Source organism: Asparagus officinalis, chromosome 10 (genome assembly GCF_001876935.1).
Source record: "Asparagus officinalis chromosome 10, Aspof.V1, whole genome shotgun sequence".
NCBI classification, from domain to species: Eukaryota; Viridiplantae; Streptophyta; class Magnoliopsida; order Asparagales; family Asparagaceae; genus Asparagus; species Asparagus officinalis.
In genome coordinates this window covers 691,692-709,465 of record NC_033803.1, presented here as the reverse complement: position 1 = coordinate 709,465, position 17,774 = coordinate 691,692, and the positions used below count along the sequence as shown (strand labels likewise).

The 17,774-nt window shown below is 37.2% G+C and overlaps 1 protein-coding gene and 1 pseudogene across 3 annotated transcripts; both read left to right on the top strand.

Moving 5' to 3' along the window:
- Positions 1,773-11,983, top strand: LOC109826168 (origin of replication complex subunit 3). 3 transcript variants are annotated; one of them, XM_020393160.1, is made up of 18 exons: positions 1,773-1,920; positions 2,011-2,220; positions 2,298-2,472; positions 2,556-2,725; positions 2,813-2,943; positions 3,432-3,705; positions 3,812-3,886; positions 4,359-4,435; positions 4,556-4,646; positions 5,721-5,917; positions 6,410-6,479; positions 7,406-7,494; positions 8,958-9,038; positions 9,343-9,418; positions 10,009-10,133; positions 10,317-10,481; positions 11,403-11,538; positions 11,651-11,983. In XM_020393160.1, exons 1-17 carry the CDS (start codon positions 1,840-1,842, stop codon positions 11,506-11,508), a joined length of 2,193 nt encoding a protein of 730 aa, XP_020248749.1. In that variant the 5' UTR covers positions 1,773-1,839; the 3' UTR covers positions 11,509-11,538; positions 11,651-11,983. The 3 variants fall into 3 exon arrangements, with proteins under 3 accessions (XP_020248749.1, XP_020248748.1, XP_020248747.1); XM_020393159.1 differs by having other exon boundaries at positions 11,598-11,983; XM_020393158.1 differs by lacking the exon at positions 11,651-11,983 and having other exon boundaries at positions 11,403-11,645.
- Positions 12,238-17,774, top strand: part of LOC109825385 — an 8,990-nt pseudogene continuing 3,453 nt past the window's right edge.

Below are 17,774 nucleotides of genomic sequence, written 5' to 3'. Positions count from 1 at the left end.
GAGGACGTGTCCCCTTCTTATTGGATAATGAGTTGGTTATCATTAATGATGATCAACTCATTATATAAAAGGAGGGGGACACATCACTTGTCCCTCCTATTGGTCCTATATTTTGGGTCCTTGAAGAATTTTTTATTTTAAACCTTGCACCCGCTAATGATTGGACAAATTTTCAAAATCATCCGGTTTTGAAATTTATTCCCAAAAAAAGATCCTTTTCAACCTTAATTAAAAAAACATACATAGTTGGATGAAACTGGGTCTGTTTTTGAAAAAAAAAGATTTTCAAACTTCACGGGAGTTGAACTCCCGTGAAGTTTTTTTCATAACAAAACTTCACGGGAGTTCAACTCCCGTGAAGTTTGAAATTTTTTTTTTCAAAAACCGACCCAATTTCAACCAACTGGGTCGGTTTTTGCAATTAAGGTTGAAATAGGTCGTTTTTTATAAATAAATTTTAAAATGTGATGGTTTTGAAAATTTGTCCGCTAGTGAATAGGTGGCCCCACTGAGGAAGTGTTGTTTTTTGGTGCGAGTGGAGTTAGTTGATGTTTTTGATGAAATGAGGAGATTTTTGTTAATTAACTTTGCATTTACCACTGTAGGTATCGTTTGGTAAAGGGTTAAGTGAGGGATTAAGGAGACTTAACCCCTTCTTAACCTGCCAAACACAACAAATCTATATAAGGGTTAAAGTGAGTTAACCCTCCATAATTTGCCAAACATAAAAAATATAGAATGGTTAAATTAACCCCTCTAGAGGGGTTAAAATGAGTTAACCCCTCAAAATAAGGGGTTTACTAATACTCCTATTTAGATGGAATAATAGTTAACCCTTCTAATTATAAAGAAAATAGTCAAAATCATTGTTATTCCCAAACACTAAAACTGATCATAAGGGCTAAAATAAAACTTATTTAACGGGTTAATAATTTAATCATTCGGATTATCAAATGAGCTAAGTATATTAATCATTCTCTTTAACCCCTCTTCATTAACCATTTGCCAAACGGAACCGTAGAGACTCCATCTCATCGGTCTCACCGTTGCTAGTCTAAGTTGTCTTGGGCCAGGCAGAAGGTTGTGGGCCGGATCCAAAAGCATTTACATTATAAAAAAAAAGATTTTGTCGCTAAGGGGCTGTTTGGTTCGTTTCCTAGATACATGGATATGCATTTCCATGTAAAAAAACACAAGTTTTGAGTTTTCCAAACTTTTCTAAGAAATCGATTGTTTCGTTTTTGTTCGCACATAAAAAATGGTGGGAAACCAATGTATTTATTTTTCTTGTGTTTGGTTCGCATGGAAAAAAGGGAAAACTTTTGTTTATATGGCAAAAAGCTAACGTAGCTGCAGTTTTCGTCGATTTCACGAGATTGAAGAAGGAATTGGGCGAGAGAAAAAATCTGATGTGATTGCGATTTTCACCGAGTTTCCCTTCTTCAACCCTAGCGAACCAAAGATGGGGAAAAAACGACGGAAAACTTATATCCTACGTGACCACGAAAAATCTGATGTGGAGGCGGTGTAAAACTTTTCCACCGAGTTAAAAAACGAACCAAACGGCCCCTAATTCTAAAATTTTAAAAGTTATGGGAGATTTTAAAGGGACCATCATATAAGATAACCCAAACATTTTAACAGCGTAAGAATTACGCTGACAGATGGACCCCACGTTGTTTTTTAACAGCTCAACATTTACGCGGTTTTAACGGCCTAATATTTACGCTGCTCTTCTTTTTCCCGCCAAAAAAACACAGTCACGCCCTCATGTTTTAATAGCGGTTCCCCCAAAAGGTAAAACCCTAGCCCCCATTTTCCCCTCTCCGATCGAATCCCATGATGCCGTCGTCTCCGATCTCCGATCATCCTCCTTCTCCCTCCGCCTCTTCAATCGACGCCGCCGACAACAATCTCCAGGTTCTCCTCTCTCTCTCTCTCTGCGTCTCACAAATCCCATCGATTCCTCAAATCTATTCTCTAATATTTACTGATCTCTCTCTTCTGCAGCCATTCTTCGTTCTTCACAAGGCATCGTCTCGAAAATCCGAGATAAAACCTTGCGGAGTTAAAAAAGCGCGAAGAAAGATCGATCTTCCTTCCTCTCCCTCAAAATCTGCCGCCAAAGCCGACGAATCTCAGTCTGATGATGCTTTCTATGAGCAATTGAGGATAGAAGCGTTCGATCTGACTTGGTCGAAGATCCATCTTGCTATCAAGGTTCTATTCTTTCCTAATTTGCGTCTCTAACATTAAATTTTCAGTTTTTTTTTTCTGAAAATTTCTTGTACTTTTAGGAGGTTTTGAGGAAAATCAACCTTGATGTTTTCAACGAGGTGCATCAATGGATTAGCGAGTCGCTCTCTGTTGTCAAGTCTGTTAGGGCGCAGAATATATTGGCAATTCAACGGCCATTCCCTATTATATCTGATGCTATATGCAAGCAGATACCAACTGGTTTTATACTTACAAGTATGTTTTTCTGATTAGTTTTCTTTACTATGGAAATAAAAAAATTCAGCTATAAAGCATATAATTGAAGTTGGTTTGTGTAGAGAATGCGGAGTTTGTTGATGATCTTTTGACATTCCAAGAACTCAGTGGGCACTTGAAATCCAGTGGATGCCATGTGGCGAATTTAACCTCATTGGACTTTTCGGCAAAGCATGGTATTGGCAACTGCCTTAGAAGCTTGTTGAGGCAGTTGGTTACGGAGGCGATTGATGTAAGATTGTTAATATGAGATTTTCATGAGGTCTGCTCTCCTGCTTACATTCATATCCTCATGAATTCAAGTGTCTTTGTTTAACAGGTCTCTGACATAACCATGCTAGCATCGTGGTACTGTGAACCATCGAACTGTGATCGTCCTGTCATTGTGATAATAGATGATATGGAGCGATGCAACGGTGAGACGCTTGCTGAGTTTATCAACCTGCTGAGGTAATCTAGTCCCTTCAATTTCTTCTCATTGGTATTTCGGCATCTTAGTGATTTGTTTGTGTGTTGGTTAGTTAGCATATCACTTATAATTGTTGATTTAGAAATAGTCCGGATCTAGCTTACTTAATTAGAGTCTGTCTATCTCCCAGAGACTTGTCAAGTTAGGTGACCTAGTAATTCATATCCTGATATAAGTTGAAGCAGGCAAGAAGTTGCATTTTACATCCTCATTGGGTCTAGACCATACATTTGAATTTTCTATGTTTAGTTTGAAGTGCTTATCTAGTTGCTTAGCATAATTTTTTGAGGCAAAATTGTGGGAAAACATAAAGTTATGCTGGTTTTATCTTATGGAAGTTGAATTACCAACATTGGATTTCAACTTCATGTCTCAGCCATACTACTTACATTTTACTGGGAATAGTACTGTCTGTGTTCATTATTCTTTTATGTTTCCCGGTTGGCCTTAAATTTGCTCCTGTACGCAGCGAATGGGTGATCAAGATTCCAATATTCTTCATAATGGGCGTTGCAACAACTGTTGATGCCCCGAGGAAACTTCTTGCTTCAGATACATTACAACGTCTGCAACCATTTAAGTTCACATTGGGATCACCCTGTGAGAGAATGGATGCTTTAACAGAGTCCGTCCTGGTAAAAACGTGTTCAGGGTTCAATATTGGTCACAAGGTTGCAGTGTTCTTGCGGAACTATTTCTTTAGACATGATGGAACAGTAACTTCTCTTGTAAGGGCGCTAAAGGTCAGTCTTGCGTCTTCTAGTTCTTATCCTTTTCACTTATTTGGAAATCTTTTATGCTTCTTGTTGTTTTGCTTTGTGCCTCACTTTCGAAATCTTCTCTTAGCAGATTGCATGTATTAAACACTTCTCACTAGAGCCTCTGAGCTTTTTGGGCCAGGGTATACTCGACGATAATTGTGAGGTTAAACTTCTTTTTATCTTTGGAAATTCAATGATGTTGCTATTTATTTATTGCGCTGTATTTTTTGGACCAGCTTTAAAGATCACTATAATTTATTCAGTAAAGCAACTCACTCTTCTTGTTACCTAATTTATTATTGTCAAAATTAAGCTCAGAGTATCAACCTAAACTCACCAACGACATTCCTTAGAAATGACACTATTATGTAGCAGTTCTTGCTTGATTTTATTGTTGTGGCACATTTTCATAATCTAATTGATTTAAAAATTCAAATCATTGCAACTTTTCATCCTTCCCCAACCATTTAAGTCAGAAATTTAGTTTTTAATCATCCTTTATAGACTGTTTAGTCGGAAGAGTTTTATGTTCCAATCATTTACTGCAGCAGTTTGCTTCTTTTAACTTTTCTGAATATTTATGCTATTTCTTATGTCTTTTGCTTGTCGTTTGCTCATTCTTTAATCTGCTGCAGAAATATTGGCATCACAAATGTGAAGCTTTGCCTGACAGCATGAGGCAGCATGCTTTTGAGTTTCCATCCTGTCAGAGGTATGTATGTATGCAGAGAGGGGAACACATGCAGATGCAGATACATGTATGCACTTATGAATTCATGCATGCAACATGCATGCAAGCTTACAGAAAACCTTAATTGTTTATCATCATCAGGGCAAAAGTTTCCAGTGGCACTTGTGATGATCTCATTGAAGGGCTGTCAAAGTTGAGGATACTGCAAAGGAACTGGAGTTCTGTTGTTCTGGTAGGGCCTATAGTCTTTGAATTGTTGATAAAGATTAAGGAAGTATAAGCATTTTTTTCCAGTTTTTACATTATCCCATCATCGCCGACATTGACATCTAAACCTTCTCAACCCAAATAGTGTTGATCATGGTTCAAGGTTCCATGAAATATTTGACGAAAATTTACAACTGAATGTCGACCTGACATAACCTCTCACTTAATTAGTGCCATATTCCTAACCAAGGAAATTTGGACTAGATAAGTACTTGCAATAATCCTAATAGTGCAAAGTGTATTCGAGGCTTTGGAGTCATAAGTATAACAGTATGAGATTGGTCCAGCCTTGTACAGGTGACACCTATTTGTACTTATCTCTACTGTTATGACTCCAAAGCCTCAAGTACATTTTGCATTATCATATGAATATCAAAAAATCAAAGACAAATTAAAAGGCTAAACCTATCTCTAATGTTATGACTCCAAATTCTTCTCACTGAATGACAATTATACATTTGGCACATGCAAATGTACGTGATAAATTAAAAAGCCCAATCTTATGAAGTCCATACACCTTTCCACTATCAAAATTTCACTAATGATTTAAACTATTTTCTACTTATTTTCCAATTGACATGTACATTTGCATGTGCCAAAAGTATAATTGTCATTTAACGAGAAGAATTTTTTAGTTGATTTTAGTGAACACTGAGCTGCGCTTGAAGTATATAACTGCCTACCATGAATTGAAGATTTTAGGCTCTTTTTGATTTCTAATACCAATTCAGTTTCTTTTAACAAAACTGAATATCTATACCCAAGTAACAGCTACCAAGGATAGCTCAGTTTCTGAATAGCTCAGTTTCTGAAAAAAAAAAACTCCCTGTCTACATGCTTCTTAATATCTACGAACCGGTCAATCGCAATAGCCCTCTATCATGCTAAGTATGCTGTTTTTTCCCCAGAGGTACATTCGTAGTCCCCCACCCCCTCAAAAAAAAAAAAGAAAGAAAGAAAGAAAATAAAAGGAAAACACATACACACAAGGGACAGTTATATTTCTAGATAATGATTCTGTTTCCTTCTTCATTTCTAGTGCTTATTTGAAGTTGGAAAACTAAACAAGATGCAACTACTAGACATTTTCTGTGAGGCTGCTGATCCATCACTCTACAACCTAAGAAATTCAGATCAAATGTTGCCAATATCCTCATCGGCTTATGACAATTTGATTGAAGGGAAGTGTGGTTTTACAAAAGGTGGATTTCTTGCTCAGGCGATACAGAAGGTAAGGTATGTGAATGCTTTTAATCAGCAATATACTTACTATCTCAGCAATATACTTGGTACTATCCCAGCAATATACTTGGTCACTAAATTCTTCTTCAAATGAGCAATATACTTGGTCACTAAGTTCTTCTTCAAATGAGCAATATACTTGGTACTATCACGTCTCTTATGAAGATCTTTTTAGTATATCTTTTGGTTGATGATGAACTGAAACCACATGTGAAGAATTAGACCATGACTGCTCACATTGTCAGTATGTGCCAGCAGATCTACACTTTACCCAAAAAACATTGACCCTCTCAAGTTTACAATTGCTAACAAGTCTGACATAATCTCACACCTGAAAAAAGAATTTTAATCTTCTCTTTCGGAGGTTACCAGCTGTTTTTTTTGTTGCATTTATAAATGTTTGAAGCATCTTCAATTGCTTTTCTCTCTGTATTTCTGTTTTGTGTTTTATATTAAAACATATTAAACCCTTTTCAACATGGCCAGGGAGCTGTCAGTTGCATCACTTTCTCGTTTGCTGACTATGTGGAGTATTCACACCAGAGAAATAAGCCAGGTAGAATCTGGCGCCTCAGTATTTTTTTAAATACACAATGTTTTGGTAGGAATGGCTTGAAATTTAATCTGAATTTCTGTAGTTCCATTCACTTTAGTAGCACCATCAGCATTTGAGGAAACATAACTGATTGCAAAACATAGTGTGGTCTTGCACCTTTTGGAATTTTAAATTCGCTGCAGCAATGTGCTTTTCTTATAGTAGTTATGTGATCTTTTGTGAGCTCTAGTTAAATCTCTAATTGTTCACCTGGCTGGGTAGAAATTTACAGGGAAAAGCTACTATGTTAAGCAGTTATGTTGGTTGATTTCCTTCCACAGCCACTCAGGAGTGGCATACTTCGAAAGTTATATCCCTCTTCATCATAGTCTACTCAAGAACTACAGGGTTGAATTTGTAAAGATGTCAATACAATATTTTCTTCAGTTCTATTTTGGTACCATGATGCATGGATCATCATTCATTCCAAAATTGCTCTTATTAGTAGATTGACATGATGATAGTGTAACCAGTCTCCACCTGACCCTATTCATCCCAGGCTCCATTTAAAGTTTCCTAGGCTTGACTGTTTCCTATGGATTGTTGAAGTTTTTTCTGGCTTTATTTCCATGTTTTCACAAGCTAAATGTATGTTTGATGGTAGGATTTTCTTTTTGGTAATCAGAGAACAGGCTGAAAAAAATCACCTAGTGCAAGATGTGGGTAATTTTAACATGTGTAAAGTATTCATGTTTTTTTGCTGCAAGGCAATAGTGTTTATTTTGTCTGTGAAATTCTAATAGTTTGGTTTGCTAGTTGACTTTAGCTGTTTCTTGGTTTCATAGTGATGCTGACTTTTAATTATTTGGAGTTCATGGTTTAGATTGAAATGCCTATTTATATATATCAAACTGAAACTGACATGATTGATCATGGTTCAATCTTAGGTCCATGACAAAGTGAAAGAGCTCCAATCCATAATAGGAACGACAGATGCTAGCCAGATTTCAAGAGAATCTGCAACAGAAATTTATAAGTGTGTCTCTAACCCTTTGTCTCTTCCTTCTTTTGCACGTTGGAAAGAGAGTATGGGTGTTATGATATGTTGTATAAGGATAGTTCAGCTGGATTTTGCCTTCAAAATCTATGGTTGTTGCGGAGTTGTCATCTTTCGGACGTGGAAACTGCCATATATGATTATGCAGAAACAGATTTCCTTTCACTTTAGAGTACCCAACGTCCAACTAAGATCTCCCAGTTTTCTTTATAATCTTTTTCAACCTTCTCTTTCCTGTCATCTTAGTCCTGACTGTGAGAATATAAGGGATATGTATCAAATATTAATTTTAAGGTGTATCTATTCATAAAGTGACACCTTGATCAAACAGATATATTGAGTTGGGAAAGCTGCACGTTTCGATTACACAATTTTATTAGAAGTCTACCATTCAGCTAGTTGCTCCCTCACTTAAGATAGGAATTATACATAAACTTTCATCTCTTTGTAAACTAAACACTTACAGCAAACAGTACCCTGGAAAGATTACTCATCTCTTGCACTTAGATGTACAATATAGTAGATCCACTGGACGTGCTGTTATTTTCTAGTAGAAATATGGCAGCTACACAGAGCGTGTTGGCATGATCCAACATGGTAGATATGTAAATAATGTAAATTATTCCAAAAAAAAATCTAGAATAGCAATATGACATAATAATGGAGGTAATATGCATATGAATATGTGTATTTATATATTATGTATTGCTACGGTACTATGGGTATGCATATATACATATGCACGCACATGCAAACGCGTGCACACACAAAATAATGGGAAACTGACTGGTATCCGGAGAGGGGCGGTCAGCTTTCATTTATAAAAAAGAGGAGAAACCACGAAGACATAATCTTTTGATGTGGGTCAAACAATGTTCTAACTTACTTATACTAGCGGTTGCAATATTCCCCTTCAAGCTAGATCATACATATCAATCATCTATCAACAACAAAATGTTATCAAATTGAATTGTTTTCTTTTTCTTTTTGAAAAGTTGAGAACAACCAAAGAGCAGGATGAAACTCAATACATGTATGTAGTATTTTAGAGTAGATATTATGTATATATCTGTCCTGATGTATGTTACTATATGTATATATGTAAATATGCATGTGCACATCTGGAAGTGAGCGGATGTGGAAATACAACTTGATACTTTTATGCGTTTATTCTTTAAGTTAGACATTTACAGATCAGTTTCAATCTGATGTTAATTCTTACTTTTAAAATTCTGAAACTAGCTTTTCCATCAGTACTAGCATCGTGGGTAAACAACAGCTATTTTTCTGCGTACCATTGACAAGTAGGGATCTTTAAGATTCAACACATTAGTTCTTGGGTTCAAAGTTGGTAGTTGTAATAGTGTAAGAAGGCCCAATTTTCAAAACAACCTTGAAATATGGAATCTACTTGAAGCAACCGTTTGTATTTCATGTTACAGGAAACTAAGATCTGCGGGCACCGCAAAGGGAATGCAATCAGTTAGCGATAAAGCAGCTATGCTGTTGGATGGCATGGTCAGGTAGGGATATGCTTTTATCTGCCATGCATTTTTTTAATATATTCTGCTTTCTTTCTTTCAGAAATAGCTTTGAAAAAAGATAAAATCATGCTCAAACTAATTTAAAAATGACACTCTTGTTAAAAAACACTGTAAATGTCAGGGCTACACATTCAGTAACTTTTTATTACTTTCTAGTTTACTCTCTGTTTGCTAGAAGTATAGCTAGTGGTATTCTTTTTATTTTAATGTTTTTTACAGAAATTTTGTTTTGGCTTCTTTTTCATTAAGCAATTCAAATTCTGATAATGTTACGTTTCAACAGGAATTTTCTGATCCCCATTGAGAGTATACCATTCCATGAAGTTATCTGCTTTAAAAATGTTGACATTCTGCAAGCAGTAAGTTTTTTATAGCTTTGTATACTATTTTTGCTCATGTTTGCTGCAACTTGCATTAATAAAGACCAACTAGTCTATGTTTACTTTATATTTCCCTTCTTGTGGTTCCTTTTTTAAAAATCTGAATCAAGCTTTATTGTTTGTCTGGCCTCTCATTTTTTCCCTTCCAACTCACTTTTTTTGAGTTAAGAGCTTACACACATAGCTTTGCTTCAGATGTGACTAGAGGTAGTTCAAATTGAAAATGATGAGTATTTATTAATATGAAATTAAATTTGTCAGTGTGAAACTAAATTGTCAAATAACAATTCTGGCACCCAACTGCGTTCATGAACCATAACTCTGGCACTGTTCTTTCAATATGAAACTTAAATTGTCAAATAACAAATTTTTTCCTTATTGAAAAGTATTATTGGCAGTATCTATTAAAACAACTGAAAAGTTTATCCCTCAAAAAACTTCTGAGATCTCATTAATGTTACTTGACTAGAGGGTGTATGTTTGCATTTATGTTTGAGTACCTGCAAGCATATGTTTCAGAAGTTAGTAATATTATTTTATGTTATTCTCTGATCTCATGTTGTGCACAGGCTTTAATAGGGGATCCAAGAAGAACAATTCAGGTTGATCTGCTGAAGTCTCAAAGCCATCTTCAATGCAGTTGTTGTGGCAAAGGAGAAAGTATATCACCCTCAATGCATGATACCTCTATCATGTGAGTGGTTTGACTTTTCCTTGAAATACTTTTCTGCTTTGATCTAGCCTCTAACATTTACATTCATGCTTTGACGATTCTTGTTGCTGAGACTGGACATACTTAAGTACTAACCGTAGCACTTATAAGTTAACACGAATAATTATTGACTATCATGTAAAAAATATGTTCACCTGCATTCAGGTACAATCTCGCTCAAGAGTACGGTGACCTCATTAATCTTCATGATTGGTATCAATCTTTCAAGGTTACAACTGTTGGATCTTCAAAAACCCAACGTAAAGCACAGAAATCTCCTGCATCAAAGAAAATGAAAACTGCAGCCACAGAGAGTGAAGCAACAACTCAGTATCCTCACACTTTATATTTTTTTTCCTTTTCTTTTCTGTTCAACTAACTGCATATCATGAGATGCACAAAATATGATCAGGAAAGAGTCTTGTATCTGTATACGTGATACATTAGATACAATAACGATGAAACACTAGGACTCATGATATTAGTCGGAACATACACACGTGAGATTGTTTTAGTGATTACTTAGATGATAGCTATTGAGGTTTGAAAACATAATGGGTATAACGCACAATGTGCTAACTGCGAGTAGTCAGGATCTTGATTACAAATATCGCAGCTGGAAGAGCTAGTACTGTTAGGACTCACGATAACATTTGGAAATACACATGTGAAATAGTTTTAGCGACTATTTATCATTTTATATGATAGCTATGGATGATTGGTAGGCATCATCTCACTGTGTAGCTATTTTGTTGTCTGCTAAAACTTAGAAACACAAGGTGCTAACTGCGACTGGTGAGAATCATGATTTAAAATATCGTTGTGGGAGGAGCTAGAACCAGGGTTGTTTAAAGTGAGCCTGTATTAGTGAGTTAATCAAGTAACATAATGGCTGCCAATTTTAAAGATAAAAGGCCCTTAATAGAACTGAACGGAGGAAAAATCCACAACGATGAACCTGTAAACTTCGGTGGTCGTTATTGACAATTCTTTGGAATGAAATTTTCCTTTTAGTCGGACATTCTACCCTTGAAAAACTTTAGCTGACGTTCTCCAGTTTATCTCTAGAAACTCAGAAAAATGATGATTGGCCCCAAGAACTCTTGATCTATCTCCCAACCTTAAAATGTCCATGCTGCATAAAGACCCTCTGTTTCTTTTTTAATAGAAATATGCTTTTCTTCTTCGTCACTATAATAGGTATGGCCGTTTATCAAAGCAAATGCGGATTCTTAACTAGATTTCTTGTAGAGCAAGGTTTTGTCGAGCAGTAACAGAGCTGCAGATCGCAGGCCTTCTTCGGATGCCAAGCAAGAGAAGGCCAGACTTTGTGCAGAGAGTTGCATTTGGACTCTAGGTTGTAGAATGTCTCTACGAGTTCTCCAAAGTTTGTACTCTTTATTTCCCCATACTTTTGCATTCTTTTCTCATATTGCAGTGTATCAGAACTGCATTGAAAGTTTTCCTCGGGTAATTAAAGAGACATAGATGTTCTGTAGGAGCATTTCCCTGTATTCTTAACTGGATCCAGGGAGCTATTTCTGTTGCTTTGAAGTTGCATGCGTTATTGTGCACCTGCAGTTGTACGGAGCAGAACAGAGTTGATGGTTGCCAAAATCAAATGGTGTTGCGGCTAGAGATACTATTCCGTTTTTGAGGGAGTAATATGTCAAAATTCTTTGAGAAATATTTCCTTGTTCTTTGAATAGCCTGTTAAAATCCACGAGACTCCACTGGACCGATGTTAGAGAGCCCTGCTAGTGCTACCTGGTAAATCGTACACGGCTCTTTTGCTATCGATTGAAATTCAAAGCAAAATATGAAAGTTTTGTCATTGTCCATAGAACGAAGATTTGTCCTTTATCTTTTTATTTATTTATTATCAAAGTCTTAAATAGGCAAAAAAGAAGGCCCACGAGTATCCTACTTACGTGTCAACTCGTCGCTCGCACAGGCAAAGAGAGAGAGAGAGAGGGGGCTAAGGATGCGAACCAGAGAAAACGAATGCTAACAAGGGTCTCGGTGGGCCCATTAAATGTGGAAAATGACATATTGTCAAATTGGGAATAGGCTGTTAGTCGTATAGATGGAGGGTGGGACTCGCAAGTCAGTGGCCTGGTAGGAAATGGGCTGCCAGCCTCTCTCTCTTCCTCCTTTTTCACAAAACCGCCCCCTGAAAACGATTTTCACCATCTGTACCAGTTAGTTTTCAGCTTTTTTTTTTTGGTTTCGTTTCATGGGTTTGGTTGGAGGAGTAAGGGGAAAAGGACGTGGGAAAATTGCTCCACTTAGGAGAGATGAGAGCTTCCCATTTCGGCACGGAAATGGCTGGAAAGCTTCGGCAGCAAACACAAGAAAAATGGTGGAAAGTACTTTCAGTCCACTTAAGAGAGATGACATTGTCAAATTTTTTTTCAAGTTGAACCAAACTAAGAAAAATGGTGGAAAGTACTTTCAGTCCATATTTTTTTGGCGAAACAAACACAAGAAATACTTTCCATTAAAGTGAAGGAAACATAAAAAAGTGAAGGAAACATAAAAAAGTGAAGGAAAATTGTTTTTGGAAAATGAAGGAAACAAACCAAACAGCCCCTTAGACACTGACATCGCCCTCCGCCACCGCCGACCTTGCGCGCACGCTTTGGTCATATTGTTCGCTTCTTTCTCCCACTAATTTTCCCGGGTCTTTCTTTCTTTCCCCCCAAAATTAAAAAAGCCCTAATTTTTCTCGACACTGAAGGCGAAGAGGTGGCGAAGAACAAGGCGAAGGAGGCGGCGCCAGGAGGACGAGGAGGAGCTCGAGGCCGTCGCAAGTTCCACAAAAACTCATTTTAAGTCTAATTCAACTTGTTTTAAGTCTAAAAATAAGTTAAATTAGACTTAACATGAATCGCGTTAGGTCTAGTTCAACTTGTTTTAGTGAATTAGACTTAACATGAATTAAAAAATTGGACTTAACATAAAATTAGACTTAAACTAATTTGAATTAGACTTAACATAGTTCATATTAGGTCTAATTTAACTTGTTTTTAAACTTAAAACAAGTTAAATTAGACTTAACATGATTTAAATTGGACTTAAAATGAATTAAATTAGACTTCAAATGAGTTTTTGTGGAACTTGTGACGGTCTCGAGCTCCTCCTCGTCCTCCTTTGGCACCGCCTCCTCCGCCTTGTTCTTCGCCACCTCTTCGCCTTCAATATCGAAAAAAATTAGGGTTTTTTTAGTTTTGGGGGGGAAAGAAAGAGAGATCGGGGAAAATTAGTAGGAGAAAAGGAACGAATAATATGACCGGAGCGTGTGGTGGCGGAGGATGATGTCAGTGTTTGAGAGAAAAAGTAGGAAGAGAGAGAAAGGATGAAGGAAATGGGTTAGGAGAGAGGAGGAGAAGAGAAATGAGATCAGATTTAGATCCGGAGAGAAGGAAGAGAGAGAGAGAGAGGAAGAAATGAGGGTATTTTTAACTTTTATGTTTGTTTCTCCTTCTTTGTGCTTAGTTGGCATAAAGTAAGTAGCCGAATCACATAAGAAATAGGCTGAATCACATGATGTGATATTTTTTTCGGCCTGAACCACAATGGAAAAAAGTGGAGGGGACAGGTTACATGAAGTTATTACTTTTAGGACATTGACATAATTTTCCCTTAAAAATCCTTTTAAATATTGTATTTTTCTCACCGTTGCCCGCCCAATTCTCACCAATCCCTTTAAATTATCGCCCTCATCGCACAATGGACGCGGCCGCACGTCGTCGACTACGTGCGAACTCCCGCCCCTCCGCATTCCAACCTCCGCGCTCCATGCCGATGCCCGGGCGCCGATATATCGGAGCAAGGCTCCGTATCGGGCCAGCCTTACAGCGTGCGAGGCCTGAGCTTGGTCGCCACGTGCGGCGGCGGAGGCGGGCGGAGAGCTGAAGAAGGGGATAGGGAGTTCTACGACGGTCGTCGGATCTGGGAGATGTTGGGGGACCACATGCACCATGGCTACTACGAGCGGGTGGCCGTGCCGGCCGAATATATCGGATCACCGATCGGCTCAGATTCGGATGGTCGAGGAGGCGCTCCGGTTCGCCGGGGTTTCAGGTGAATTTACGGTTATACCCTTCGTTATCTTCACCCGTCGGTTTAGTTTTGAGCAGCGGGGGCGACAATTATCACGTGACGTCTTTTGATTGCTTAGCTTAGATTGGTTCTTTTGATAGCGAAGTATCTGTGATTTTTTTTTAAAAAAAGTTTTATTTATAAAAGAGACGCACGGATTAATGGAGAGTATAGCATGAAACCATTATAAATAATTTAATGAAAGATTTCATTTATGAGAGCGCGCGTAAAGGAACTTCGGTGAATTGGAACTAAAATAATTCATAAAACAAATTTCTACTTAATGTCGTCGATGATTTTTCAAAAATTTGAGTCATTATGATGAGGGTGGAAGATATATAATATAAAATTATAGGCCTTAATTCTCAATATTTTTAGATACTTGTTTCAAATCTCATTAGACACCCATTAGTAGAGGATTTTAGAAACAATGTACCGAAATGTCGCGCATAAACTAGTCTAGGTTTCTTCTCATGAAAAATATGTTCAACATGTAGGAACTGTTAGTCAATAAAATTCAAACTCTCGAGACACAACTTTGAAGTTTGGATGTAATATAAACATCACTTGCTCAATAATAATGAAAATGGTTATTCTAAAAGAAAAAATTTTAATGAAAATGATATATGGATGGTATAAATTCCTACAAGTGGGTGACTATCGTGGAGGCAAGGCTAATAACTATCAGTTGATGGAGGGTGTTTAATAATTCTTTAGCATGTTTACACTTTTCATTGCAGCAGATAAGAGTCTATAATAATGCAAGGATTATTATTTATTTGAGGCTTGTGTTTGTGGACTCTAGGCCCTAATCTTATGGGCCTGTGCTATTCTTTGATAACACTATCATGGGCCTTCAGTTCTTTAAATCCATTGGCAGATTTGTTACTAATCATATAGTAAAACTCAAGGTAATCATATTTACATTTATTATTAACTACCGCAAGGATCTAAGCCCCCTTTTAATCATTTGTCTATTTCTTTCGCTATTAGAAAGAAAATTTGGGGGGTTTATTGTTTTGCAAGTTTGGAGTTTGGCCTGATTCTTTGTCATAACATGCATTTCTTTGATTAATTTTAAATAAATATTCATCTATTTTCAGAGGCTTAGTAGCTGACTGATTAACTCTTCATTGTTAGAATAATAGAATCGGCCCAGAATCAAGAGATGAGGGGCCTCCTTGTTAAAAGTTAAGGCTCAAACTAGATAGGCCCATTATATTGCGTAGGCAGGTCTAAAATGGCAAACAGAAGCTGGGCTGGCTTTGTTCACATGGTCCTAAAATAAATCTTGAAATATTTGTAAATCAAATTACATCACGTAAAAAAAAAAAAAAAAAAATTCAAATTACCAATTCAAACAAAATCATTTAGGAGGTGGCAATCTTGACCTGATCAAAACAATGATGATCCGAACTTGATCTAAGATTATTGAACACGGATTGGATATAATTCGGTACTCAGCTAATTAAATAAACGCATTCAACTTAGATTAGTAAAAAGTAGGTTTCTCCAGGGATTAACAAGTTGGATAAATAGAATAAAAATATGTATTTAATGCTTTTGTAACGTATGAACTAATGCTATGCTCATTCAGTGAGATCACAAGAAATGGGAGTATACGATAACATATCAAACTCTAAAGGAGAGAACTTTCTATTTTCAGAATTGTGGCTTTGTTTATGTTATAAAGCTGTTTGTATGAGTGGAAGTATATTTGGAGGAGTTCAGGATCTCTTAATTTCTTGATGACTAATTAATCTGAGGGAAGAAGATCCCTAGATAGGTAATACACGTTAGAGGCCAGCAGGAGGAGAGTTCCTCTAGTGTATCTTCTGACATTCAAGTCAGTGATAGATAAAACGAACTATTTGAATACAGAATCTAGTTTAGGGTTTGATCCAGCGTATCTTAGTGTAGTGGGGTTATACATTTTTTATATAGAAATTTGTAGGGGCACATTGGTAATTCAACCAGATCAATGGAATCAGCGACCTGACTTCACTTTACATGTGTCAGCGGCCGGTTGGGTGAGTGTAAAGGGACGTAAGCCTAGCATTTGGTGTGACGACGACAAAATGGAGGAAGTGTGAGCGACGTCTGAGGAGTCATTATGATTTTGGCCCGAGGAGTTATTATGACTCTGGCCATGAATTTAATGCGATGGTGACTGAGCAGCGAAGTATGGGCGTCGACTGATAGGTCATTCCGTCTTTCTAGGCATTCTCTAGTCGAGTTCGATCGAAAAACGTCTTTCATCTCGGTCTCAGATTTCTCTGATAGCTCCTGACTTGAAGACGTCTTTCGTCTCGGACTCGTGCCGTTAATGAGATCAGCGGTGTTTCGAAAGTTTAACACTCAATAAACAAATATCTGAACGCAGCCAATTCTTTAAGCCCATCTCTACCCACACAAGATAGCTCAGAATCCTCGATCCGATCTTGGGAACCAAACAATGGCGCATTTGTCTCCATCGAAGTGCACTCTTCACAAAACTGTGCTCATTCCAAAAGAGCCAACCCCACAAAATGATTTTTAGGATGCAACAAGCTTGTTCCCAATTGAATAAACTTTTCGAAATTCCAACATCTTCAGATTTCTCTTGCATCATTCTGCCCCTTATTTTATGTTGGAAATTTAAATAAATAAATTGAAAACATTTCCATCTGCAACTTGGTTGGACTTGATCCCTCACGTGACATGACAGCATTTTCTTTTGCTTTAATTTGTCTTGTATTTGTTAATTTCAGCCTCTCGAGCAAAGCGTGTAGTACTGAACTGCATTGCTCAACTTCTTCGTTGCTTCACTTAATAGATTTATGTATTTGTCTTGTATTTATTAATGTCATAGATCAGCTTTCTGATTCTATTTTATGAATTCCAACACTTCAACAGTGAAGGACAAACATCACACCTCACAGGGATAACCCGCTATCTTTTCAGATTATAATCGTTTATCATACCATTATAATTTGTCTTGAATGAAAAAATACAAAGAAATAATAATTCAGATCATAATTCCGGTCACATGACTGATGGTTTGGATATGTATCAAAATAGCGAACACATCAGCCCCGTTTAATATGATCTACAGTTGGACGGTGTGTCACTGACATGACATGCTCCAATTCTCTATATTGCACACCAGCTAACTAGATGCTCAGACTACGGCTGATAGATCATGCGTCACGTCAGCGACACTGTTTAACTTAGTTAAGTGTTAGCAGCTACTGTATCATTAAGGCGACACGCAATATTCTCTATCAGCAAATAGAAATACACCACAATTATTGTCCAAACCATCCGGGACACATCAGCAAATAGAAATACACCACATCCCAATATTCTCTACCAGCTGTATTTGAAATTTTGAATTGTAGATATTAGTTTTTAATTAACTCAGAATCCTTGATCCGATCTTGGGAGCCAAACAGAGGCGCATTTGTCTCCATCGAAGTGCGCTCTGCATTCCAAAATGGCCGGCCCTACAAGTTCCTCCTCTAACGATGCTTCCCTGCA